General features: G+C 38.0%; 2 protein-coding genes and 1 long non-coding RNA gene across 16 annotated transcripts in view; 2 read left to right on the top strand and 1 right to left on the bottom strand.

Annotated features, from left to right (window-relative positions):
* dcun1d4 (DCN1, defective in cullin neddylation 1, domain containing 4 (S. cerevisiae)) overlaps nucleotides 1-5,955 on the top strand; it is a 41,018-nt gene extending 35,063 nt beyond the window's left edge. For all 14 annotated transcript variants that reach the window (XM_087297015.1, XM_087297018.1, XM_087297016.1 and 11 more), the window contains 3 exon segments: nucleotides 906-1,010; nucleotides 3,505-3,607; nucleotides 3,718-5,955. In XM_087297015.1, coding sequence (XP_087153141.1) covers nucleotides 906-1,010; nucleotides 3,505-3,607; nucleotides 3,718-3,773 — 264 coding nt within the window. In that variant the 3' untranslated portion in view covers nucleotides 3,774-5,955.
* A 1,543-nt stretch (nucleotides 5,956-7,498) lies between these two features.
* lrrc66 (leucine rich repeat containing 66) lies at nucleotides 7,499-26,365 on the bottom strand. The gene is given in 5 exon segments (NM_001442479.1): nucleotides 7,499-14,584; nucleotides 14,715-15,057; nucleotides 18,039-18,208; nucleotides 25,540-25,962; nucleotides 26,183-26,365. Coding segments are annotated over 4 exon segments (7,689 nt in total). The 5' UTR covers nucleotides 25,952-25,962; nucleotides 26,183-26,365; the 3' UTR covers nucleotides 7,499-7,820.
* On the top strand, nucleotides 10,639-17,462 carry LOC147839162 (uncharacterized). Its single transcript, XR_015518399.1, has 3 exons — nucleotides 10,639-16,055; nucleotides 16,132-16,498; nucleotides 16,609-17,462. It is a non-coding gene; the product is annotated as an uncharacterized LOC147839162 (long non-coding RNA).
* Nucleotides 26,366-26,754: the final 389 nt, after the last annotated feature.

Below are 26,754 nucleotides of genomic sequence, written 5' to 3'. Positions count from 1 at the left end.
GTGTATGCTTTACTAAAAAATAATCTTTAATCTAGTTTTGAACTGCGAGAGTGTGTCTGAGCCTTGGACGCCATCAGGAAGGCTATTCCAGAGCTTAGGAGCCATAAATGAGAAGGCTCGACTTCCTTTACTCGACTTTGCTTTTCTAGGTACTACCAGAAGCCCTGAGTTTTGAAATCTTAAAGAGCGGGTTGAATTGTAGCGAGACCGAAGGTTGGTTAGATAAACAGGAGCTAGATTATTTAAAGCATTATAGGTAATACATTAACACATTTTATGCTGTGGTCCAACTGTAATCATGAAACTCCAAGAACACTTTTGTGCACCAAAAACACCCCCTGTAAAAAAAGACTTTGCCTATGTCTTCCACATCAGATCAGGGTGCTTGATTACTCCAGACATCTCAGTGCTTGCATGTTGTGCTGCTGGCTCTAATTGCAATATGTCGTACTGACTGTAGTAAATGTCCACCCTGATGACCCGACGAGGAAGAGCAAAGTGGTTTGTACTGTTTTTATTTGGCACATTTAATTATTTTTGGAGTTTCCTTTTTATAGAATTTGAATGCCTCACAACCATTGCTGTCTTTAGAGGGCCAGAGAGCTCCCTGATTTCATCTAAAATAATTTCATCTAAAATATCCTAATTTGTGTTCTGAAGACAAGCAAAGGTCTCAGGGTTTGGAACAAAAGGTGGCTAAATAATAACAGGATAGTCATTTTTGGGTGAAATTACCCTTTAAACTTGAACTGTTTAGAGTGCACAGTACGCTTATTTCTGTCCACAAGGAGAAACTTACATTTAATTACCTTTAGTAAATAAAATTGCCAGCTCATTGTTTTTATTGTGATGTGTAAACTTGTATTCAGAATGTTTAAACTTATTATGGGTCCACCCATTTGCAGGAGAAGGATCAAAGGAGTTTAGACTTGAATACTGCCAAGTGCATGCTGGGACTTCTACTTGGGAAGACCTGGCCCTTGTTTCCAGTGTTTAACCAGTTTCTAGAAGTAAGTATTTTAATCTACTCGAATTTAACATGACCAGTTAAATATTTGGACACGACAACACATTCATTAATACGATTTTCAACATTTTAGAATAGTGTTAAAAGATAGTTCACCCAAAAATAAAGATTCTGTTTAAATGTACTCACTTTTCGGTTGTTCTAAATCTGTATTTGTTTTAATAATTGTATTTTTACTGTGAAACATTAAACAATTATATTTATTTGGGCACCAGTAATACTTTTATTTCCAGTACACAGATTAAGCACTTGCAGATGATTACATGACAAAAGCAAACACTTTCACTATACTTACATATAGTGAAATTGTTATTTTTGCAGCCATTTTTTGAATACCCCACAGCACAATTCACGAGTTTGTGTATAATTTGACATTTATTGTAAACAATCTTTGTGTGGACAAAAAAAAATCTTTTTAATAATTTATATAAAAGACTTACAATGTACAGAGGCAGCTTTCAGATTTATTCAAAGAAAAATTAAATAATGAAGACATCCTATTCCTTAGTAGAAATATAATTCATGGGTAATACAGTGCATGTATTTATTCAAAATGCTGCCCTCTAGAGTCATTTTGTACTAATGATGAACAATGGATTTTCCTAAAGTAATGTTTATATATTGTTTTAGTGACACATTTAGTTGTGATCAGTTTCATGACACATGATTCAGTTCATTAAGTCATTCTATGTTTTTTTAACATGCACCCTAATCAGTTACTGAGCAGTTGATCTGTGATGTTGTTTGAACTCATGTGGCTACAGTGATCAATCATGCCAGTTTCAAGAGTGTTAGATCAACATTTCTTCTTTAATTTTCATTTAAAAATGGCCAGAATTAAGGAGTTGAGATTTTAAAAACAACAAAGTATGTGGCCCATTGTGATTATTGGATGGTACCTGTATTATGAATAACTAAAGTTTTGTTCATGCATCAATAAACAACAGCAGAGTTCAGTAATAATAAAGTTTGAGTAAAACTGGGAAATTTATAGGCCATTTTAATGTGGTGATGTCATCGGCCCATGAACATTTTCTACTAGTCATCAAATTATTTCATAACTGTAAAGTTAAAACATAACATAAACCAGGGCCGGAGTGGGACTCTTTTTTTCAGCCCTGGAGTTTCAAGCCTCAGACCGGCCCACCTCAGTTCACGACTGACTATATTAAAATAAGGTCATTTCCAATTCAGTTTCTACTTACACCATCACGTCTTTTTTTTTTTGAGAAAACAGCTGCTTTAGAACTTCAAATGTTCAACAACCCTAACAGTGTTATATGTCTTAACAATAAAAATGAATAAATAAGTTACTCAGACGAGGATCAAACCCAGGTCGGTGGCGTCGTAACCTAACGTGCTAACCACTAAACCACAACAGCTGTACATTAAGAGGTAACTCATCTGAGTTATATCATCATTAACCTGCAGGCTGCATCTTGCTCACGAGACTGCGAGAAAATAGATAAAAAGAGCAGAGCTGCGGTAAAATTAATGAATAAGAAGACTGTGGTCAAGTAAGTAAATAAATTCATTTAAAAAGTGTGACTGCTGAGAGCAACAGATTCTGGAGCTAGGGACACCGGCCCTCGCGGCCAAAAAACGGACCGGCCCACCGGGAATTCTCCCGGTCCTCCCGATTAGCCAATCCGGGCCTGACATAAAAGTTAAAACATCAGTCATACCATTATTTATTAATATGTGGCTCTTTTTGGATTCTCAGAAGCTATACAAATTTAAATAGTGAAACAGGGAATACCTTGGGACATTTTGTTTACATCCCACAAAATTATCTATATTATGAACCAAGCTTTGGAATCCACATAGAGGGCATATTGAACTATTGCAGTTTATTCCCACTCTGTGGACAAAATTGATGTGGAACAGACTAAATAGGTTATTGAAGGAACACTTATTAAACATCACATAATTTTAGCCTCTAAAAAACTATTTGACCCAAAACCAAAGTTTCTGATTTCATTCATTCATTTTATTTTCGGCTTAGTCCCTTTATTAATCAGGGGTTGCCACCGTGGAATGGACCGCCAATTTATCCAGCATATGTTTTTATGCAGCGGATGCCATTCCAGCTACAACCCATCACTGGGAAACATTCATACACACTCACTCATTCACACACACTACGGACAATCTAGCTTATCCAATTAACCTATAGTGCATGTATTTGCACTGTGGGGGAAACCCACGCGAACACAGGGAGAACATGCAAACTCAACACAGAAATGCCAACTGACCCAGCGGAGGCTCGAACCAGCGATCTTCTTGCTGTGAGGCGACATCGCTACCCACCGCGCCGCCCAGTTTCTGATTTCTGTAACCAAAATTTCAGTGCTTCCCAATTTAAGATCATCAGAAGAGAAGTACAGTGAGGACAAACATTTGACTGGTTGTGTATATGGATAAATCTTGTCTCACAATTTGTCAAATCTTTAACAATTCTTCCTTTTTCTCCACAGCAATCTAAGTATAAGGTTATAAATAAAGATCAATGGTGCAATGTTCTAGAGTTCAGTAGGACTATCAACCTTGATCTCAGTAACTATGATGAGGACGGGGCCTGTAAGTACACTTTACCCTAACTCTATACTTCTTTTGTATACCGTTCTTTTCTACAGCATGTTCGGAAATGCCACAGATTAGCTTCCTAACTGGGGTTTCTCTTTGCACAGGGCCAGTGCTTTTGGATGAGTTTGTCGAGTGGTATAAAGATCGAGAGATGTCGTAGCGACAGCTTCTCCATGCCTACCACCATCACCAACTAGAAACTAATCGCCAACAATCACCATGACAATGACGACAGAAACGGCTTTGAAACAAACATCTAGAAAACAAAGTACAAATCAAAACTGAAGTGTTTGGGACGGACTGATGGTGGCCCCTGGCGCTGAGGGCTTGAGTGTGTGAGTGTTTGCCTAGAATGTAATTATCGATGCACATGTTTGTATGTCGCCCTTTTAGCCGGGGCGGGTCACTGGTGGTCGACTGTTGGAAAAACAGCACCTCACCGACTCCACCTAACGCCCCCCCTCCCCTTCCCCATCCATAGCCCACAATGCATTGTGGGTAAGCACATGGCCAGCCTCGGTGCCACCTTCCCACCCCACTGTGATGTTTCATATTGCTGTGAATGTTTCAATAGGCTCTTAAAAGGAGGGCGACTTCAGATCCTCCACAAGGCAGGGTAGGTATAAACCCCCCATACTGTCTGAAGACATTTAGGTCATTTAGGTTCAGGAAGGACAGAGAAAGACAGAACGAACACCTGCTTGGCTTTTTACTGAAGGTCAGTGACTTTTTACGAAAGTGTTGGTTCAAAATGGAAATAGCGTACAGTGTCACTCTGCTGATGTGGTCCAAACACTGTTTACTGTGGTTTTAATGGTGGACGGCGATGACAGTTACCATGCTTACATAGCAACCTTCGCCATAAGTTTTACTTTTATTCATCTCAATGCACTTGGTTGCCATTTAATATAGCGCACCACATACACATACAAGAGTGTCATAGACATTCTGCTGTAAGCACTTCCTGTGGTGCTGTATCAGTATCCCTTTCACCAATTTCTTGTTTATGAGATCAACAAGACAAGATTTCCTCTTCACAACAAGAAGAACGGAGGCTGTACTTATCAAGAGCATAAAGGTTAGTATCCTTTTCCTGACCATTGTCTTGTTGAGGAGTGTGAGCAGGTTTAAGCGACTGCATTGATTATATCATTTGATTCCTTAGAAATGTAACTATACTGTGCATGTCATGGTTAAAATGACAGGACGTGGATCTAAAGGACAGGAAGAGGGAAAGCTGTTAAAGTGCACTTTTGATTTCTGTGATGGATTGCCACAAAAATACAAAACGAAGAAGGTAACCCTAAACTCTGACACTCTTTTGGCCACATCCTCTTCCACAGATCTTGTGGTCAAACGGGATCACCTTAACCCATAGTGACCAATGCCTAGCAACTATTTAACATTCTAGTTATGTTTGTAAAACTGTTGAGTTTTGTCTATGGCTGTGGCGTGAAGCTAACTTGTCATCTGAACAAGAAAAAAAAGCATGCATGCATTCTGCGATTAGAGCCGTCTTCGTGAGTGAATGAATGAGGGTTTTCCTTTTTGTACATTTATTTTTATGCTCTCGTTTCTTTATTATTATTTTTTTGTAAAGGTATTTGTAGAAGTGGTCATTTTTTGTGCTTAATTTGGGTATCCGCGGTCATGCAGTCTTAACGCTTTATGAAAAAAATGATTGTGTGATGGTATTTAGAGCTTAAACACACTTGTAACCTCATCTGTTGAGATGTTCCTCTCTGCATTGCCTCCTCCACCATTTCCACAAAGTGCTAAACCACCATGTTCACGACTCACGAGCGACTGGAGCATTTCTGTATGTCTGCAATTTCATAACTTTATTGTAAAAGGAATTACAATGCAGGTACAAATTTATTCATTTTGGGAAACAAAAGTTTAAAAAACGTTTGGTTACAAGTTGTTTTATAAGTGTTTTTTTTCTTCCCACCTGAAAGATTAAAGTTATTCATCATAAATTATCAATCAATTATTCACTCAGCATCCATGAAGTCAACATTGTATATATGCTGTGCAAGCTGTGTAGAATTCATTTGTAAATGTCTACAAACACTTGTCATTACCCCATTCACCTGCACCTATTTGTGCCTGAGGGAAGTAGTGGTTTAAAACGAATGATCTGAACAGATAGATGCGTTCCCGTCTCATTACGACTGTTGCTTTTGTTGGGGGAGTATGTAATGCAGAGCGTTGAGCATTCTCATCTGACTGTATATATGTATGGATGTGTGTGTGTATGTGTGTGTGTGTGTGTATATATGTGTTTGTTTTCACTGTAACCTCTCTACATTCAATATATATAAAGGGGTTTATTAACGAAATGTGGAGTCATTTTAATTTCTTCTCCATTCCATGTTATGAAGTAGGGAACACTTTCATTAACTGTTTACAAGAAAGTTAATTACCTCTATAAACAGCTACGGAGAAAAAAAAGTTTCTTATGATTTATTAGAAATGAGTTTGAGTAAAATGTTAATATTTATTTAAATATATAATATATAACGGTCTAATAACATTTAATAAAAAAACTAACCACTTTTTGCCTTCAGAGCTGCCTTAATTCTTCATGGCCTAGATTCAACAAGGTACTGGAAATATTTCTCAAGGATTTTGGTCCCTATTGACATGATAGCATCACACAATTTTTGCAGATTTGTCGGCTGCACATCCATGATGCAAATCTCCTGTTCCACCACATCCCAAAGGCACTCTATTGGATTGAGTTCTGGTGACTGTGGAGGTCATTTGAGTACAATGAACACATTGTCATGTTTAAGAAACCAATCAGAGATGATTCACGCTTTGTGACAGCGCATTATGTTGCTGGAAGTAGCCATCAGAAATGAGTACACTGTGGTCATAAGGGAATGGACATGGTCAGCAACAGTACTCAGGAAGGCTGTGGCATTGCCACGATACTCAATTGGTACTAATAAGCCCAAAGTGTGCCAAGAAAATATCCCCACACCATTACAGCACCACCACCTGCCTGAACCCTTGAGACAATGCAGGATGGATTCATGCTTTCATGGTGTAAACGCCAAATTCTGACCCTACCATCCAAATGTTGCAGCAGAAATCGAAACTAATAAAACTAGGCAACGTTTTTTCAATCTTCTATTGTCCAATTTTGGTGATCCTGAGGGAATTATAGCTTAGATTTCTGGTCTTAGCTGACAGGAGTGGCACCTGGTTTGCTCTTTTGCTGCTGTAGCCCATCCACCTCACATGTTCAGAGAAGCTCTTCTGCATACCTCGGTTGTAATGAGTAATTATTTGAATTACTGTTGCCTTCCTATCAGCTGGAACCAGTCTGGCAATTCTCCTCTGACCGTTGTCATCAACAATGCATTTGCACCCACAGAACTGCCACCCACTGGATATTATCTCTTTTTGAACTATTCTCTGTAAACCCTAGAGATGGTTGTACCTAAAAATCCCAGTAGATCAGCAGTTTCTGAAATACTCAGACCAGCCCGTCTGGTACCAACAACCATCTTCCTCATTCTGATACTACGTTTGAACTGCAGCAGGTTGTCTTGACCATGTCTACATGCCTAAATGCATTGAGTTGGCTGATTAGAAATGTGCGTTAACGAGCAGTTGGACGGGTGTACCTAAAGTGGCCAATGAGTGTATATATACATTGAGAATAACGATCGTTTTCTCAATTGTTGTGATTTGAAAATCAGAAATTCTTAACTCTTATGAATATAAAATATTGGTATTGCTGTTATATAAGCATGTCTGGAAACAATTGTATAAAGTTATACAAAAAGTGCTGTAAATGGCAAAGTAATTTTGCAGGATAAAAGAAAAACGTTTTACTCGTACACGTGGATAAAAAAATCTGAGAAACAGAACAATTTTTAAATAAAAATTTATTTTGTTGTCATTCAGTGCAATTAATATCCTGTGGACTTTTATTACAGCTACATTGCATTACTGATAAAATCAACAGTGTTTGTATACAAAACACCCTTATGTAGGCTTCATCAATATATTTGCATGCAAAAGAAACATAACTTATATTAAGGAATACTGAAAGGTTTAGGTTAATATGTTCATAGTTATATTACATATTTACAATAGTCAGAAAAAAGAAAGGCCCTTACAAAAAGCTGTGACTTTTAAATCATTTGCGGAGATTTGATATTGTGTGCCAAGTCAAAAATGAACTCTTTATCTAAATTAAAAATTCCTTATTCTTTGTTGTTGAATTTGCTGGTGACTTAGAGTCAAGTGTTGATGTACTCTTTGTTTTAAGTCCCCGCAAAACTGGGGCTTCCACTCCTTCTGTGCTTCTGGAATTGTTTCTTGTAGAGCTGCTGCTGTAGGTGCGTTCTGTTTGAAATGGTGCTCCTCCATAATCTGCCAGGGTTCTGTCTTGCTTCTCGCCTTCTTGTTGCATGGAGGATAGCGATGCGATGTTGAACTCATCCATTTCTCTTCTCCTTTGCTGCAGCAATCTCCTACGTTCTTGCCTTTGACGCACTTCAGTATTTTCTCTCAGATACTCTCTGGCATCCAGGTCTAGGGGAGGTGGAGATGTTATTGGAACTGCCGGTGGTTCATCCACAACTTGATGTTCACTCAACAAGGAACTTGACGTACTTGATTCTGAATTTAGGCCAGTCTGGTCAGACGTCCATGATTCTAATTCAGTCTTTATAATTACTGCAGACCCTTTTTTCTTTGAGATGGGGCGTGATGGCTCAGATGACAAATTGGATGATGGGAGAAATGATGTCACAGGTGAAGAATAAGATTGTTTAAACTCAATGTACCTTTTTACTTTTGGAATATTGGCAATAAATTTATCTGTTTCTCTAATGTGGTCTGTAGCAGATGGTTTGACATATTTAGTTGAAGTTGTCAATATTTTTGGTTCCTCTGTGATCTCAGATGTTCCCAGTCTTTCAGCTAAGTCAGTAGTTGATGGCAGAGCAGAATAATGACTTTCATCAGGTGTGAACTCAATGTATCTCTTAACTTTTGGTATACTGTCAGAATCGTCAGATGTGCTTTGTGATGTGCGGGATACCGTTGCTTCTGTTGCTGTTACCTTTATTGGTTTAACAACACTTGGAAGTTGTGTCTGGGGTGAAGAAAAAGGTTTACATTGTGTGAACTCAATATATCTTTTGACTTTTGGGATTGTGACACTTGTTTCTTTAATGACATCATGATCATTAGTAGATGATTTTCTATCATCATCAGACGAAGTGCATGGTATACTTGTTTCTTTTTTCACGACAGATGCACTTACTCTTTTAGCTGTTATCTGTACCGGAATTTGACTTTCAGGATGTGTGAACTGAATGTATCGCTTAACCCTTGGTATTTTATCAAGGGGTGCCTCTGAATGTTGACCAAAATAGTCTTCTCTACTTTCTGTTGTGACTTCATCCTCAGATGAAGTTCTTGATCTGCTCGTTTCCAAAATGACCTTAGATGTCGCAACTTTGTCTTCCGATAAAGTAGATGACTGAACAGGTAACTGATGTTTAAATTCAATGTATCTTTTAACTTTTGGAAGTTTGTCAAGATGTGCTTCTGTTTCCTCGAAGACATTGTCTTCCTTAGGAGATGGATCAACTAAAGTACTAGGTCCTCTTGATTGTAAGTCTGTCACCTGTGTGGGCTTTACATTGCTTGAAATAGGTAATGGTGCAAGACCCTGGGGAGGTTCAGATTGTGTGAACTTAATATACCTCTTCACTTTAGGGATTTTGTCAAAATATTCACCTCTTACATTATCATCATGAGTAGATGGTTTAACATCCTCTTCAGATGAAGTGCTTGATCTTCTTTCTTGAATGACTCCAGATATTTGAAGTCTTTCAGATGAGAGATTTGTTGCTGATTGAACAAGTTTACTTTCAGAATTTACAAACTGAATATATCTCTTAACCTTCGGTATTTTTTCAAAAGACAACCCTGTTTGTTCAACAGCTTTTTCTTCCTTAGCAATAAATGTGGCCTCTTCCTCAGATGAAGTGCTTGATTTCCTTGTATCATGAACTACCCCCAAATTTCCAACTTTTTCAGCTGAGATGGTTATTGTTGGCTGAGGAAGGGATTGAATTTCAGGATGTGTGAATTGAATGTATCTCTTAACTCTTGGTACTCCATCAAGAGATACTCCTGTTTGCCCAAAATTGTCCTGCACATCATCCTCAGATGTGCTTTCTCTAGTGAGTGGGTTTTTAAATTCTGTTTCTGTCACCTTTATAGATTTTACAATGTTAGGAGGAACTGGTGACCGATCAGAGGGAAATGATTCAGATTGTCTAAACTTTATGTATCTCTTCACTTTTGGTATTTTGACCAGATATTCATCTGTGTCTTTAATGATATCTTTATTAGGAGATATAGTAACATTTTCCTCAGACAAAGGGCTGCTATCTTTTGGTTTTTTAGCTGTTAGAGATGCATGGATTCTTTCATCTGAGAAAGCAGTTGATGTTTCGGGATGTGTGAATGCAATATATCTTTTAACTCTTGGTACACCATCAAGAGATATGCCTATTTGCCCAGAGACATTTTCTTCCTGAACAACATCCTTAGTTGAAGAATTCTCTTTAATGACTGGCTGTTTGAGTTCAGTTTCCGTTACTGATGTGGATTTTACTGGGCTGTCTTGTTTTGGAGCAGAGGAATGTGGTTCAGAAGGTGTGAACTTGATGTACCTCTTTACTTTGGGGATTTGGATTAGGTATTCATCTGTTTCTTTAATATCTTCAGTAGGTGGTTTAACATCTTCCTCAGATGAAGTGCTCCATCTCCTCGTTTCTTTATCTACCGCAGGTATGCTGACACTTTCAGATGAAAGACTGGTTGATGTCTGAGATGGATATTGATATTCAGGATGTGTGAATTGAATGTATCTCTTAACGCTTGGTACTTTATCAAGAGACACTCCTATTTGCTCTTGATCATGATTTTCGGATGAAGTGCTCTCTCTATTGGCTGGTGGTTTAAATTCTTTTTCTGTTTCTTTTACTGTGATTGCAGGAGGAATTGGCGACAGAGGAGATGAGTATGGTTCAGCTTCTGTGAATTTGATATACCTTTTTACTTTGGGAATTTGGAAATGGTATTCTTCTGTTTCTCCAAAATTTTCTTTAGTGGCTGGTTTAACATCTTCCTCAGATGAAGTACTCCATCTTCTTGTCTCTTTTTCTACCACAGATGCATTGACTCTTTCAGATGAAACCTGAGTAAGGGGTTGACTCTCAGGATATGTAAATTGAATATATCTCTTAACTCTTGGTACACTATTAAGGGATGTAACGGTTTCTTCCAAGACATGGCCTTCATTCTTAGTTAGCTTGATATCCTCCTCAGAAGATGTACTTGATCTCCTTGTTTCTGATTTTATTATCATTTCAGGTGTGACATGCAGTGTATCAGAAGTGGTGGGGTGTGGTTCAGACTGTTTGAAGTGAATGTATCGTTTCACTTTTGGAATATTTTCCAAAAAAGATACCTCTGCTTGCGTTAAGTTTTCCTGGTCTTTAGGGAATCTCTCAATTGTAGATTCAGTTTTTTTTTCCATCTCAGTTGTGACTTTCGTAGAGGAAGATGAAACCAATGGGGGAGTTGAAGAATCTTTGAACACTGTAAATTGAACATATCGCTTAACCTTTGGTACTGCATTAAGATCAATTTGCCCCCAGTTTCCTGTAGCATCAGATTTGTCATCCGACTTGACAGATGTGCTGGAGCTTGTTTCCACTTCTACTGCAGGTCTCTTGATTGAAATGGGTGAAGATGTTTGAGTTGGAGAGTAAGGTTTTGGCTGATTGAATTGGATGTATCGCTTAACATGTGGCACGCTATCAAAAGATACACTTATTTGACTGAAGAAACTGTCTTCATTAGGTTTGATATCATCATCATTATCATCAGACGAAGTACTGGACCTCCTTGATTCAGGCTGTACCACCAGTTCAGGAGAACCTTTTAAAGGAAGTGTTGTAGAATAAGGTTCAACATGTGAAAATTGTATGTATCTTTTTACTTTTGGAAGTCTGTCAAAAGATGCATCTACTTGTCCACCAAATGTTTCATCTTCAGTGGTTGGTTTGAAATCATCCTCCGATGAGAAACTGGACGTCCTTGATTCAGTTGTCACTTTAAAATCAGGTGTGATTGTGCTAGTGGTTGGTGGAGGAGATGGTAACTGGGCTTGTGGATATGAGTGTGAAAACTGAATGTATCTCTTCACTTTTGGTAAATGATCAAAAGATAAACTTTTCCCAAATATAACATCGTCATCAGTGGTTTGTTTTTTAGTTAACTTGGACTGCTTATTAACCGAGACACCTCCAGTTCTTCCAGCATCCCAATCAGCTGGTGACATCATCACATCTGTTTCATTTCTGTTGAAAAGTCGAGCACCTAATGCTCTTAGTCTCATTAGGCCTTTAGAACGTTTCTTTTCAAATACATCTGTGCTGCTGGAAGAGTTGTCAAAATCAATGTTAAGGACATTGTCTTTACTTTTACCAGGTTTGATGGATCCTCCGTTCAACCCAGGTGCTGTTGTAATTTCTAATTTTCTTGGGTACTCTATGAACTGATCTTCATCTTCACTGGAAAATGATATATCTGTATCATAGCCTCTATTCAACCTGTTTATACTTGACCTATAGGATGGATGAACATGGTACAGTGGAAGGTTCTCATGACTTCCATAGAATGACTGATCATTTCGTTTTTTGCTTTTTGACTTTTTCCCTGATAGACCTTTTCTTGTCGAGGTAGGTGATGATGGCAGAGATGTGGAACGACTTTCATGCTGCTTAAAAAACATGTGTTCCTTCACGTTTTGACTGCTGCTGGGCTGCAGATTTTGTATTGTTGCCTCAGTTGTGGTCTCAGATTTAGGTAAAGGGAGAGTTGGTGAAGAAGTGTCAAACTGTTTAAAGGAAATGTATCTTTTAACCTTTGAAACTTCAGAAGGTATAGATGTTGTCAAGAAAGATTTGTCATCCTTGGTTGTCAGCTGTGCATCATCGTCTGAGGACAAGCTGTATCTTTTTGTTTCCAGCAGAGCATCTTTTTTGGTTAAAGAAGGTGATGGCAGAGTTTGGGTATGAGGATCAGAAGGATTAAAGCCAATGTATCTCTTCACTTTTTGAATATTATCAGGAGACACTTGTCTTTGCATTAAGGAACTGTTGTCTTCAAAAGATGCCCCGGTGTAAGCTTCAGATATTAAGTGCTCCTTTGATAAGATATTGTTCTTTTGTGAGGATGGAGAAAGTGGTGGAGATCCAGTATGAGATTTGGACGGCTTAAATTCAACATATCTCTTAACCTTTGGCACAGTATCAATACCTATGTCTGCAAATTGTCCAGATTGGTGTGGTATGTTCATCAAGGAGCCCATCGAGGAGTTGTCAGTAAGCATGCCCTCGTCAACACTGTTTCCATGAGTAAAAGTCAAATGTATATCTGAAGGCTCCAAAATTATAGTCTCCTGTCTTATAAGAATGCCAGCACTAGGCATTGTTTCCCTGAAAGTGGGATCTTCAAGAGTGCCAAATCTGTTTAAATTGACTACATTTGCACCATTCCCTGTGTCCGATTCATCCACGATTTCTTCCAACTCTGGGTTTACAGTATAAGTATATGGTCCACCAACACTTTCACCACTTTGACTTGAATTACAGGAGCTTCCATTGTCAGAGAACTCAAATTGCTTTCTACCATCAACAAGAACTTCTTTACCAAATGGTTTTTCAAAATCATCATCTGAATCAATATTTATTTTATTTGAAGGTGATGCTACTTTGACTTGCCTCCATTTGTCATCGTCCTTCAGGGGGTGTCCTAGAGCAGGGCTGGAGAGATCATGGATACTTGATCTTTCTGAGTCTTCATTGAAAGAAAAGCTTTCTCCACTGTCATTCCACATTTCTGGGTCCAACTCATCAACATTTTGTTCTTTCAATCTGACTGGCCATTCTGAAAATGGCTCTTTTATAAATCCTGGAATTTCACTTTTAGCGACAGGAGAAGGGTCAACACTTTGTTCAGTTGAATTCTTTATTTCACTTGATAAGGTAACTTCCTGACTTGAGTGAGATGATGCTGAAGAACTGTCCCTTCTCTTTATCCTTGTAATTTCTGTTTCATCTGGGATTGGCTCAAATTCCATGTCTTCCGTTGAGCTGGGTGGCAGTTTCTGACCATTTACTACTAAAGCATTTACTTCGCCTTTCTGTAGTGAGCTGCTGCCACTACTGTCTGCTCTTCCTCTGTGTCTCTCCATTTCAAGGGTCTGCTGTTTCTCATCAGTCACTGAGGATCTATTGTTTTCAACATCCTCATATAGGCCACCAGATTCTGTGTTGCTCTCAGAGGAGCCATCCGCTTGGTCCTCATCTACAGTGACATAGTAGGGCATTTGATCTTGCACTTCTGTAACTTCACCGAATGTAACTCTTGAACCCACTCTCACTTCTCGATCATGGTCTTCTACGTCACAGTAACCCTCATTCACATATGGCTGGGGTTCAGTGGACGAGGTTGGAGAGGATGTAGATTGTCTTTTGGATCGTATTCTTCTCCATAACTTGTCTAACAGTGGCCTCAAAACTACACCAAGAATAAATGCTAAAATGAATGTAATTATGACCGACAGGCAGACGGCAAGAATAAATTCTGACTCTGTTCTTGACCCTACCCTTACAGCAGGATTTTTTGGCAAGATTACATTTCCTTTCTCATCTAAGATAACTCCTGCTTCACGACGTAGTCTTGAGCCACCACCTTTTTTGTAGACATGTAGGTCAAACACTGAAATGTGCTCCCCTTGAACACCTGTAATGCATATATAAAGTCCTGCATGCTGCTCTGTGATATCCTTAATTAAAAGTTCTAGTTGATTATCTTTTTCTTGGCCTTGTGGAGTCCACCAGCGAACCTGCATGATACCTAGAAAAGAAATCGCAGGAAATTCATAACCAAATATTATGAATTAATATATATTGTTAAAATAATATCTCTTGCTTCAGTAGCTACAACAGGTTTTATCATTTTAAAACAAAGCAATCAAAAGCTGCACCTTGACTGTGATTCCTACAAGGAATAGATATCTGCATCCCCTCTTCCACAATCATATTATGATAGTGACCAGATGTCCTGTGTTCATATGTTGGACAAGTGAGTTCAGAGTCATTTAGGTAAAGCAGATCTTTTCCAGCATGGTGTGGTGGAGAGGCACACACCACTTTCCAGGAAGCATGACCCATTTCAGTATCAAAGCTCATCCATTTTCTTAAGGTCTGCAAATTGCAGTCACACTTCCATCTGTTGAAGGAGACATCAACCAAAGCATCCAGGTTCCGCAGGGACTGGTAGGCAGGGACAGGAATGGTGACCAGCAAGTTATAGCTCAGATCAAGGACCTGGAAAGAAATATAAAGGCAATGAATTTTTTTGTGTCTCAAGTTTTAATGCACGCTAGGCTAGTAAGTTGATTTACATCAAGATGGTGCAATTCTGATCCAGGTGCAACAACCACCTGCAGAATGTGGTTACAAGCAGCTCGAACACATTTACCTACTTGTTTTTGGTGATCTGAAGACTGTTTAACTTCATTTGTATTTAATTAGTTGTTTGTTTTGAACTGTATGGAGATGTTTACACCTGGTCACTTAAAAAAAACTTTCTTATGTTAAGATAAAGGATGGCATGATGGCAGATTTTTAATAATACTAACATAGTTATCATTCTTGATGTGAACAGCCATCTAACAATATTTAGTAAGATTTATGTATTATTACCTTAAATAATTTTGCTTCCCAAGTAAAATACTGAAACAAAAGATAAAAATATTGACCAGGGGTCCCAACTTCAAATTGGCAGGGGCCATATCAGTGACTGACAGATCATATACTGTTTTCAAGAAGAGAGGACACCTGATGTAATTGATGCACTCAGACATTCCTCCACAGAGTATTTGCAGTCAAAGCTCCTTCTTTTTGTTTCTTGTACATATGAAGGGGGGGTTTAAATTGCTATGAAAATACTACAGTTTAATAATAGGCATAATAATCATAATTATTATTTTGTCCCATTCAATTGTTGCTCAACCAAAAGCTTAACAGATAGCGTAAGGCAGCAGAAAGCAGTTTTGGTAACTTTAGTGACTTTACTAGCAATTGTTCTTTCTTTTTTGGTAAAACTAACACAAAGAAGGGGAAAAGTATGTACATATTCACAATTACTTCATCATGTTCAACCCAGCCAGCAGTAAAACTTTAAGAATGTACTTTTTTATATAAATCTTAACATGCATATGAGGACAATCTATTAACTCTATTAAAGACACTTTTAATAGAATATTTGCTAAATGATTATATTTACACCACCATTATAATTTGTAAGCCATAAAGAAGTCTTTGTACAACAAAATACAGGTGGTGTAAAACTGATTAGAATAAAATGACCCTTGAATATTTACAAAAATAGAGATTTAGTAAAAATAGAGCACTTATGAACACATTTTTACGTTTAAATCAGCACCAGAAATAGTCTGCATGTGTGTTAATCTCGACCGCATGCTGAAAGAAACCCGAATATATATTACATTACTTCATGTGCATAAACTACGATGGAGACACTTTTACCAAACAAATTCCAGTTTGAGCATTAAAAAAGGTCATGTGATTTTGTTATAAGAGATCATGTGATGTGTGTGAATGGATAAACCAGCAGGCTGAGCACATTGTAAAGCATCTAAAAAGTAGTTTTGATCATTCTAAAACACCCTAACCATTTCAGTATTAGTGTTATTGTATTATTAATGACCTTATATTATTATATTATATTATTAATGATGTGTCTGTGCTACGCGTCTAACGCCTTTAAACGCCACAGCTCATCTTTCTGATCGGATAGTTACATCATTGTGACATGGGCTGGTGTAAATTTCCACTGAATTGCATTTGAGATAGATATTAATCTGATCGCTCAAACCATTTCAGGAGGTTGTCTGCGACGCATTTCAGATGAAATTAGATGGGTCTAAATGCATCTGCTGGTTGAAACCACATTTATTTTACTCCTCCAACAATTAAAAAAAAAAAAACATGAGAACATGTGCTATGGGGTAAACAATCATCAGATATAACAGTGCAAATGAAGTAAGCAATTACTAAATTAATATCAAATGGCAGCATTAACAACAGAGATGCAGCATGCATGTTTAGCCTGTCACTGTGAAAAGAAATGAAAAATAATAGAAACATTTGTGTTTCATTCATTTACAAAAGCATAGTGTTTTGTTTCTGGGAGAGCAGGTTTTACATAAATTAATGTAAATCCTTTACAGTTTTGAATAAAGTTTTGCTTATATCTGTAAGACCAATATAGATGTCGCAGTCAGCCTGTAATGACATTAATCCTGGAGCCTACCTTCTGCATTTACTGAAACACCAGTGAATTACAAAGCCGCCTTCAGGGAGTAAGTCTTGAGAGAGTATAAAATAATTTGTATGCCAAATAAAATATATTGCTTGCATTTCTGTAAAAATTAAAATGGTATCTGATGCTTTAGTTGATCTAATTAGATTTGCATATAGTGCAGGATATGAAGACCGGAATCATATCCGTTAAGCGGAGGCGCATGTATGTGGCCAAATGTAAATGGAACTGTTTTTAGAAATCGAATAGCTATCTGTAAACGACCGATCGAACTAGCAATTCTTTGTATGGGAGTTAGTTGCTCTAACAAGGAGGCTAAAGACCATGGCCACTAGCGTCGGTCACTAGAGCATCTTTTGAGGTCAGAGGAGTGAGGTTTACCTGCATAGCACTTCGCTAGCTGGCCTCTGTTACACACACCCTCTAAACCTCACTCCCATCCCGGACTAGCCCCCAGGTGTATCCCACTGGTCCTACTACTCCCAACCCGTTCTGAGCTGGAATCGAACCAGCAATTTATTGTATGGAAGTTGGTTGCTCTAACAAGGTGGCTAAAGACCATGGCTTCTAGCGTCGGTCACTAGAGCATCTTAAGAGGTCAGAGAAGTGAGGTTTTTCTGTATAGCACTTCACTAGCTGGCCTTCATTACATATCTGATGTGAGAAAATGGACGACTAGGAAATGCAAGTGACCAGGTGTAAACAGGCCCTATAGGACAGTGACCCTCCAGGAATAAAGTCTCATTTACCCTGATGTATGCAGTTACCACAGAGTCTGTCAAGTAACTTGAGGTTACTGGAGGATAAAACAATTCTAAATGTTATACCCCACTAGAGGGAGCACACACCCAAAACTGTAAAATTGCTCTCATCCTCATTTGTTTTAGGAAAAAGTCAACAGCACCATGTGACCAGTATTAAACATGAAACACGAGTAAGTTGTATAGTTTTGTGGCATTACCTTCAGCTGTTGTAGATCTTTAAAAGCATGTGGGTGAATGGTTGTGATACTATTATGCTGTAGATGTAGCTCTTTCAGATGGCTGCAGTTGTCCAGGTCAGAAAGACTGATCACAGAGATCTGGTTATAGGACAGCTGAAGAATCTGCAGGGATTTTATGCAACCCAGCCCTGGAGGAGAAATGTATATTCATAAGACCAAAAGGTACACATATTGCAATGATTAACCACACACACTGATAAACCTTCTAGTTAAATATCAATGTGTCCTTTCAGGCACTAAAGATTGTTGTGGGTGGTTTTCCTCATTAGATGCAGTCCGAGCTTTTGCACTTGTTTTGAGCCACCAAATACTGTTTCCCATGCATTAAATTAAAAGGGGAAAGGTAAAATTATTTAAAAAGTGACTCTATTTTCATGGATGTCCCACACAAGTATGTCGCTGCCTAAATTTAGATCTCAGCTCTACCTGTTTCAGCCTGCCTTGACCTCATAAATCACAAATGCCTGTTTTTGCCAGTATCTGTGGCCATAACAACACCTAACATACCTGCCCAGTTATGAAGCCCAATGTGTATCAACAATTGCACTAATCAGTGAGGCTTTTGCACTCTTGAACTGCTTTGTCGCCTTCAAGATATCGAAGTCAAGTTCATAGTAACAATATTCTAACAATCCTTGTCTTAATATTTATACCCAAGCTACTTCGAATCACTTTGTATTTATGAAACCAATACATCCTAAATGTTCCTGGATGCCAATAAGTAGATTCAATCAGAGTCAAGAGCTTGAAAGGGTTCTTGTTTGCCAGAAAAGGGAGATGGGGAACTCCTTTGCGTATTTGAAAATACATGTTGACTGCTGAGCTGAAACCAGGATCTGCTGGACAGAAGTTTATCAGAAACTTTGAGGCAGTGCCATCTAATTCACATGGCTTACAGACTGCCCAGACTGGGATCTGCAGAGATCGAACAGTTTAAGACCTGGTTCTTGACATTGGTTAACAGGTCCCTTTAGATTTCAAACAACAGAGGGCCACAGTTTTAAAACCGACAGAAACAGTACAATCCAGCTAAAATTGTCTTAGTGATTATCAACACACACACAGCATTTAAAAAATGAGTAATTTCCTTAGCACTGGGTGTAAGTTTATTTTTTTTTTAATTCAAGAAAGGATGACTGCTCAACTTTTTGGTCCCAATTTTAATATCAACTGTCATTAAGGCCACTAATGCTGAATTTAGACTGCATGATTCTAGCCTGATTTTTGACTCCCCGACAAAGGTTTTGAGAAATCGCTGACAAATGCCTGAAATCAAAGGCAAATTGGTGCTTGTTCTACTGTACTATCAAAGACGCGATCTGAGAGAATCGCAGATGAGTCGCCAACACCTGTCAGATATTTGGCATGCTCCATATCTGGAACTGTCTGCGATTTAAAATCAAATCACATAAAATGTTTTCTTTTTAAAAATAACATTGGCGATTATCAACAGCCAATGAGAGAGCAGAATCCACTATCGGTATCTGCAGGCCAGTGGGAAGATGGGGGAAAAGTGCTTCTTTTTGGTCTATTTGAACTGAAGAAATTAAGGAAAAACTAGTTTAGATTTGGCAGCAGCATCCGTGGCTGTTTGGTGTGTCATATGAGCAAAACCACAACAGGCTGAAAAAATTGAAGAGAAATTGCTAATTCCCCTCAAAACCTAGATGAGCAAAATAAACACATTTTTTCTACCCCACTAAATGCTTCTTTCTCATTATGTAGTTAACAACAAAAGATACATGACATCACATGTTTTCATGTAACTTTTTGTGTGTGTTTGGTTGTGAAACTTCATTTGTGGGCCAAGACAAAGTTGTCTGCCATTCTTATTATTGTAAAATCATCCAGTATAAAACCCCCTGTTGCCGATCCATCTTGCAGTGTAAACACAGCAGCAATGAAACGCTACCCCAGATATAGTCATACAGTTTGAAAACATCTGTGACACGACTACTTTGAAAATCATGCAGTCTGAACTCGGCATAAGAAATCTGATGATCCATGCTTTATTACAGTGTAAGATGAGTAACTATGATTGTTTAATGAAAAACAGCAACGTTAATGACTCTCAGTATCAATAATTGGATGTTGTTGTTTATCCATTCTGATGGATGATTAATATGAACAGAATCCTGGAACATAAATAGATGAAAGCTTATTTATACACACAGTAGAAATGTTGCCTTGTGAAAGCGAATTGAGCAACATTTTAATCCCCCTTTTTAAATAAAGTAAATGATCTCCAGGTGTGAAAACACTCAACGTTGCAAGTTAAATGGCCTGTGCTCCAAAACAAATATTTAACAAAAAGCTTTTTGGTGTTCCTATTAGAATCCAAAGTGACCAGAAGAAATGATTAAGATGTATTACTGGAAGGAACCAAATTACTGTACACTGTGAAAGATGCAGCTTTTCTTTCTTTTTTTTCTTTTCTTTTTTTTTATTTGTCATCTAGCATTGGTATCTGATATTTCCTATTCAAGGAAAGTTGCAACAGTTCAGTGCATTTTGGTTAAAGATATACCATAACTATTTGCTTGACTTGCTGAGAATGGGAGAAACTGCAACACAGAATATGGGGAAATAGGCTACACCCAGTGGCCCTTCCAGAAAATTTTCTCAGGGGTGGCCAGAAGAGGCCACACCAAATCTTGTGGTGGTACACAAAAGTGTTTCTGGTAAATAAAACAATGAGGTCTTTAATTATTTGTAATAATTAATTCATTTAAATAATTACTCTTGAAATATCAGTTTATTCCTAAAAAATTAATAAATTTAAATTCAATAAAATAAAATTATTAAATTATTAATTAATTATTAAAATTAAAAACACTTTTCATATATAAAAAAATAACTTTTCAGTTAATTTTCACATACTTCTTTTGTACAACATACAGTGGCGTAGCGGACGGGCCCGCAGGGCACGCACCGCGGGGGGGCCCCGCGTGATTAGGGGGCCCCGCGTCGTCGTGATTTTCAATAAACTGTTGGGAACAACTGTGGTCGGAACCAAAGTTCACACGTCTGTGTTCTCTGAACACCTCTCAAGCGGTGGACTACTTCATTCTGATTGCTTGCAGCCAATGTTGCCAACTTAGCGACTTTGTCACTATATTTAGCGACTTTTCAGACCCCCCTAGCGACAAATCTAGCGACTTTTTGTGTGTTATTGGAGATTTTTTTAGACTGTCATTTGTCCATACTGTACCGTCCCTACTCTTCTCAACGAGCTGCGTGTGATGCCGCCGGCCCCTCCCCCGCCTCACAGCACTGACAGGCGGCCCAGTCAGTCCTCGTACAGCAGCCTCTCCCACCTGCAGCCCGAGAGCAGATCACCCCTCTGCGTACCGACGACAAATGATTTAGCACAGGCAGTGTGAAGGTATTTCGCTTGTACAGTCAAACCGATCTACTTCTCCTTTATTTTAACAATTTAATTGGACCGTTTATTCTTTTCTTGTTCATAATCACAGATATTTTAGTGACAGTTTCTGAACTTGTCTGAGTTTATTTCATATGAGAGATTACTGCACATTCACTAACGTTACACATCTATAATGATATACTGTATTCAAACAGCAAAAAAATTTTAGTTAAATAAACATGCTTATATAAAGTGTAGTGCAATTATAAATACCCCTTTATTAACCATAGGCTGTTAAACAGAAACGGTAGAACGTGATGACGTCAGTGATATGCAAATTGACGTATGACGTATCCCCCCCCCCCCCCCCCCCCCCCCTTCATCAGGGGCCCCCGTCAGCGATCCCTGCAGGGGGGCCTCCACATTTTGCGCTACGCCACTGACAACATACATTATATGCCATGTCTAAAATGAATAAAGATTAATGAATCACTATGCTATACACACTCACTATAGAGACTCTAATAATATCATTTATCCATATTTCTTTTTGAGCCACAATATTACTAATACAGCTTCTTCTTTTAATGTACGTTAAGGTAAATATTAAATTGCCATCAGTGGTGGAAAGAGTACTGAAAAATCATACTCAAGTAAAAGTACAATTTCTTGCCTAAAGATGTAGTGCAAGTATTTGTTTTAAATATTAGTCAAAGTATGAGTAAAAAGTAGACCTTTCAGAAGTACTCAAGAGTAGTGAGTATTATGCTCTGAAAAGCTTATGTGTTTACATGTAAATTGTGCATGGGTGTGTAAATGTAATATTCTGTAGTGCATCAAGTTATTGCTATGCAGACACGCAACGTCATAAGATGTTAATATTAGATATTAGGTTGTGATGTCAGGGGACCAAAATTCAAGGTCAAGCCAGCGTCTAAGGAAAACAATATTTTAATGTCCAATAATGACATCAAATGATGTTGATATTTGGTCGATTTTAGATTGTTAGAGAGAAAACAAAATTACAATGTCGAGCCAACATCTTAAACCAACATATTGACGTCAAATACTGACATTTATTCTTCTGGTATGGCAAACAAAATCCAACGTCTTATAAACATTATAGTGGTAACGCCCACACAGCATTAAGCTGTAACATCATAAGACGTTGATATTTGGATGGATGTTGGACATTAACATCTGACTGATGTTGAGTTCTGTCATCAACCTGGTTTCCAAAAAAAAAAGAAAAAAATGGCTTGAGGTAGTTAATTTAATGTGATTTACCTTCTGTGTGTGATTTGATTGGACAGGAATCACAGGACTGTTTTTTCAAATCCCCATAGACAAGAAAAATTAAAGTAGTGACTGCAGGTTGAAAGAAAACAGTGGAGTAAAAGTACAGATGCTGCTGTAAATATGAACTCAAGGGAAAGTTAAAGAACACTTTTTAAAACTACTTGGCAAATTACAATTCCTGAGAAAAACTACTCTATTACAGTAATTTGAGTATTTGAATGTCTTATTGATGTATATTGAAGGTGTGTGCGTGCTGTCAACAGCGGTCAGGGAGAGGGAGGGGCAGTGAATCAGCTACATCAGTCTGGCCACTCATTGGAGGCGCCCCTAAATAAAAGCCAATTGCCAATTTTACCATTCTCTCCAACAAGTAGAATGGACTTGGTCTTGCATGCCTGAAACAGCTGCTTGTTGGCCACAGAATAAACATTCTGCTTGAGAGGGACTTTGATGAAGTAAACAAAACACTTTGTGGACAGCTTTGCTCATTGCTTGCACTGGGTTAGACAATCTGTCCCTTAGGTTTCCAATTAGGTAATTTAAGTATTTCTCAATACTCAGCGTTGTTCTATGGAGGGACGACACACCTATAGGCTTGCAAAAAAGAAAATAACCATCCTGCACTTAGAACCCCATGTTAGCATTTATTTGAAGGTTGGCCAAAATACAAGGCCACAATAAAATCCACCTTCTGGAATGTGTTTAGACCATTATTACCCTTTTATAGCCTGTCATGAGGCACAGGAATGCCAGCACTCAACCCTTGTAACTAGATCACAGGTGATTTCTCTTCACCTCATCCAGAAGGTGGATCATCTGACTGCTTTGAATGGAATTTAACAGGTTGAGAGAGTGTGTAATTGAAACAGATCAAAGTTCTGATGATGATTCAGTCATTTATCACAGGGCAGAGAGCATGTAGGTTTTATTAATTTTATAGATTGAAATGATGGATGGACTGATTAGTCTGTCCTTATCCTTATATCTATCTATCTATCTATCTATCTATCTATCTATCTATCTATCTATCTATCTATCTATCTATCTATCTATCTATCTATCTATCTATCTATCTATCTATCTATCTATCTATCTATCTATCTATCTATCTATCTATCTATCGTATCTATTTAACTACCTACTTACCTACCTACCTACCTACCTAAATATTACCATTAAAAGGCAGTATAAAGGGAGTGACTTGGCATTTGAGATGGCACTCTTTAAAAACTATCAGGGTGGTGTTCTAAATCCTTAGCCAATAGCAGGCAGGGCTGACTCTAACCAATCAAAACTTGTAGTTCAATCAGTGAGTGGGTTAAAGTCGGCATGAAACAGAAGTTAAGATTGTACTTTTTTCCCCTATTGTAACGTACATACAGTTAAAATAATTTCTGAAATGAGAAGAAAAAAAAAAAACAGTAGGGCGGGACATGTTGACTTTTGGGAACCAATTGGATTGATGATTGGAAGATGGTTGTTGCTAACAAAATGGAGGAAGATTTGATAGTTTGCACTTTCCACCGGGATCTCCACTGGCACTCTCTGGTGCAGAATGTATGGACATGCCTGAATATAATCATCCCCGATCATAAACAAGGAGCTGAAATTTACAAACAAATGTCAATGTTCACATTCTTCAAATTTTTCGTATCGTATTAGTTCGAACAACTGCCTCCTACGAAGGCAGAGCAGAAACAAGACAGGCACTGATGAAAAAAAAAATCACTGATGCCTCGTCTAAAGGCATTCCGTGTGACCAGAAGTGAAGAAAACTTGTTTCAAGGGGGAGGGAAGATTATGATATTTGTTTGAAGAATATGAGAGCAAAATGAATTTGTACAAAATAACGAAAAGCACAGAAACATTGTTTATAACAGACACTACTACATACATGTAAAAACAAGAGTAAATTTTGCGACTCCCTGTAAAAAATCCCTGTAATTTCTGCTAAGTAGAAATCGCAGGTGTAATTGTGGGGTAGAGTTCTATAATGGGTTTAACTGTAACACAGAACATAGCAGAAATTGGCAAATTTTGGATGAATCATGAATTTCTTGATAAAATATTTTCAATCAAGTAACAATTTTTATGGTCATTGTTGGTGGAGTGTAACCACTCACTTTTCTTTCAGTATATTTCCATCTTTTATCAAGTTTCGCCACAGCATAATGCCAATTACTCTGCATGTGTCTTACAGCAGATGCCTTCCAGCTGCAATATTGAGTACAACCCTTTTTGCTGGAAAACACCCACAAATTCTCCCATTTATACACTACAGCCAATTTAATTATTCAGTTAAACTGGCGACTAAATTATCCAATTTATTTTATTCAATTGACCTATACCACATGTCCTTGGACTGTGGGGGAAACCGTAGCACCTGGAGGAAACCCACGCAGACACAGGGAGAACATGGGGAGAAAGGCCTCCTGGTCCTCCTTGCTGTTTGGCAACAGAGCTAACCACTTAGCCACCATGTTGCCCGTAACCTTAACCATAATATTGCAGGACCCAAAGGGTCATATAAATAAATACATTTTGAGAATATTAGTTTGATTCATGTCGTACTTTAATTTGTTTTCTCACAAAAATCTTTAAATGACTATTAACAGCTGAAATTTGATCTTTAGAAGTATCAGTTTTTGCCCCATTACTTTTGTATCAAGAGTGCCACCCCTGACTTACAAATGTAATAGAGCTGCCTTGACTTAACTACATAATTTCAAATGTTGTTCTGGACAAAGAAAGGACCGCATGAATGATTAATGCACAATCTTGCCACACACATACCGTTTGGTAGACGTTTGAGATGGTTTCTTTCAGCAGACAGCAACTGAAGGTCAGGTGCCCAGGAGCTGCATTCCTGTTCTGCACTTGACAGGGTCCTAGTGCCTGGTCCTAAAATCAGAGACAGGCTCTCCAGACCATTACTGCCCACCCAGAGGTGTAAAAGTCCCTTCAGCTTCACATGACCAAAGCTGAGAGGAGCCAGAGAACTCAGAGCATTGTTGGATATGTTCAAGGAAACCGCACTTTCTGGGATCCATGAGGGAGCCTTATTCAGGCCCAAAGATGAGCAGTTTAGGACAGGACCGGGCTGGCAGAGACAGGGAATGGGACAGGCGGAGGTGGGGAAACAGTGTGTCCCCCAGAGCTGGAGGAGCAACACTGCCACACCAAACACCAAGCGGGACGCTGACATTATAGTCAGCCCTGAATAATTTAAGCACAACAAATGACAGATTTATATGTCAGAATATTTCTGTTGGACAATACAGAGCTGTTAGAATAAAACCTGAGAAATCACAGAATCAATTTTAAGTACAGTCTAAATTGGCAAACACTATATTTTATTATCCTCAGCTTAAAGGAAATCTTTAAATATGTCGCAGATATACTGTATAGAAAAAACTAACCTTTTCATTAAACTAACCTTTTTGGGGTAGCAATGTGCCGCTCGTCTTCGGTGATCTTCTGAATGTTGCTCTGGATAATTACTAACAAAACACTGAGTCTGATGAACAAATTCTTTGACTTTAACTCCAACTTCCCTAAGATCAAAGTCTGAATAGCATTATGGCACCACAGACACAGAACACAATCACTCACCTGAGTTAATGTCTTACTCAGGTTTGCTCCCACCCAGCATTTTGAGGAATTAAAAAAAATAATAATACATTATAAAAAAATTATATTAATAACATAAATTTTAAAAAATTAAAATAATGATGCAAAAATGTGAGGCTAAATAGGGTTTTATAGAAATATAATCACATGCTTATATATATTTGTAAATTTAATTGCCACAAGTTCAAAATTAATAAATGACAAGTCAATAATCTATTCACTCAGTTGCCACACATTGTAAGTCACCATACTTTTTTAAAGCAGCACAGGACATATACATGATGTCAGACAAAAAAGTAAAGAACTAAATAATTATGTACAGCTGAAGATTTTTTCAAAAAAAAAGAAAGTAAAAGCAAAAATAATATGAAACTGAGT

This window comes from Danio rerio, chromosome 20, assembly GCF_052040795.2.
Source record: "Danio rerio strain M-AB ecotype USA chromosome 20, GRCz13ab, whole genome shotgun sequence".
Classification (NCBI taxonomy): Eukaryota; Metazoa; Chordata; class Actinopteri; order Cypriniformes; family Danionidae; genus Danio; species Danio rerio.
The sequence above is the reverse complement of the archived record's forward strand: the minus strand, read 5'-3'. Positions and strand labels throughout refer to the sequence as shown.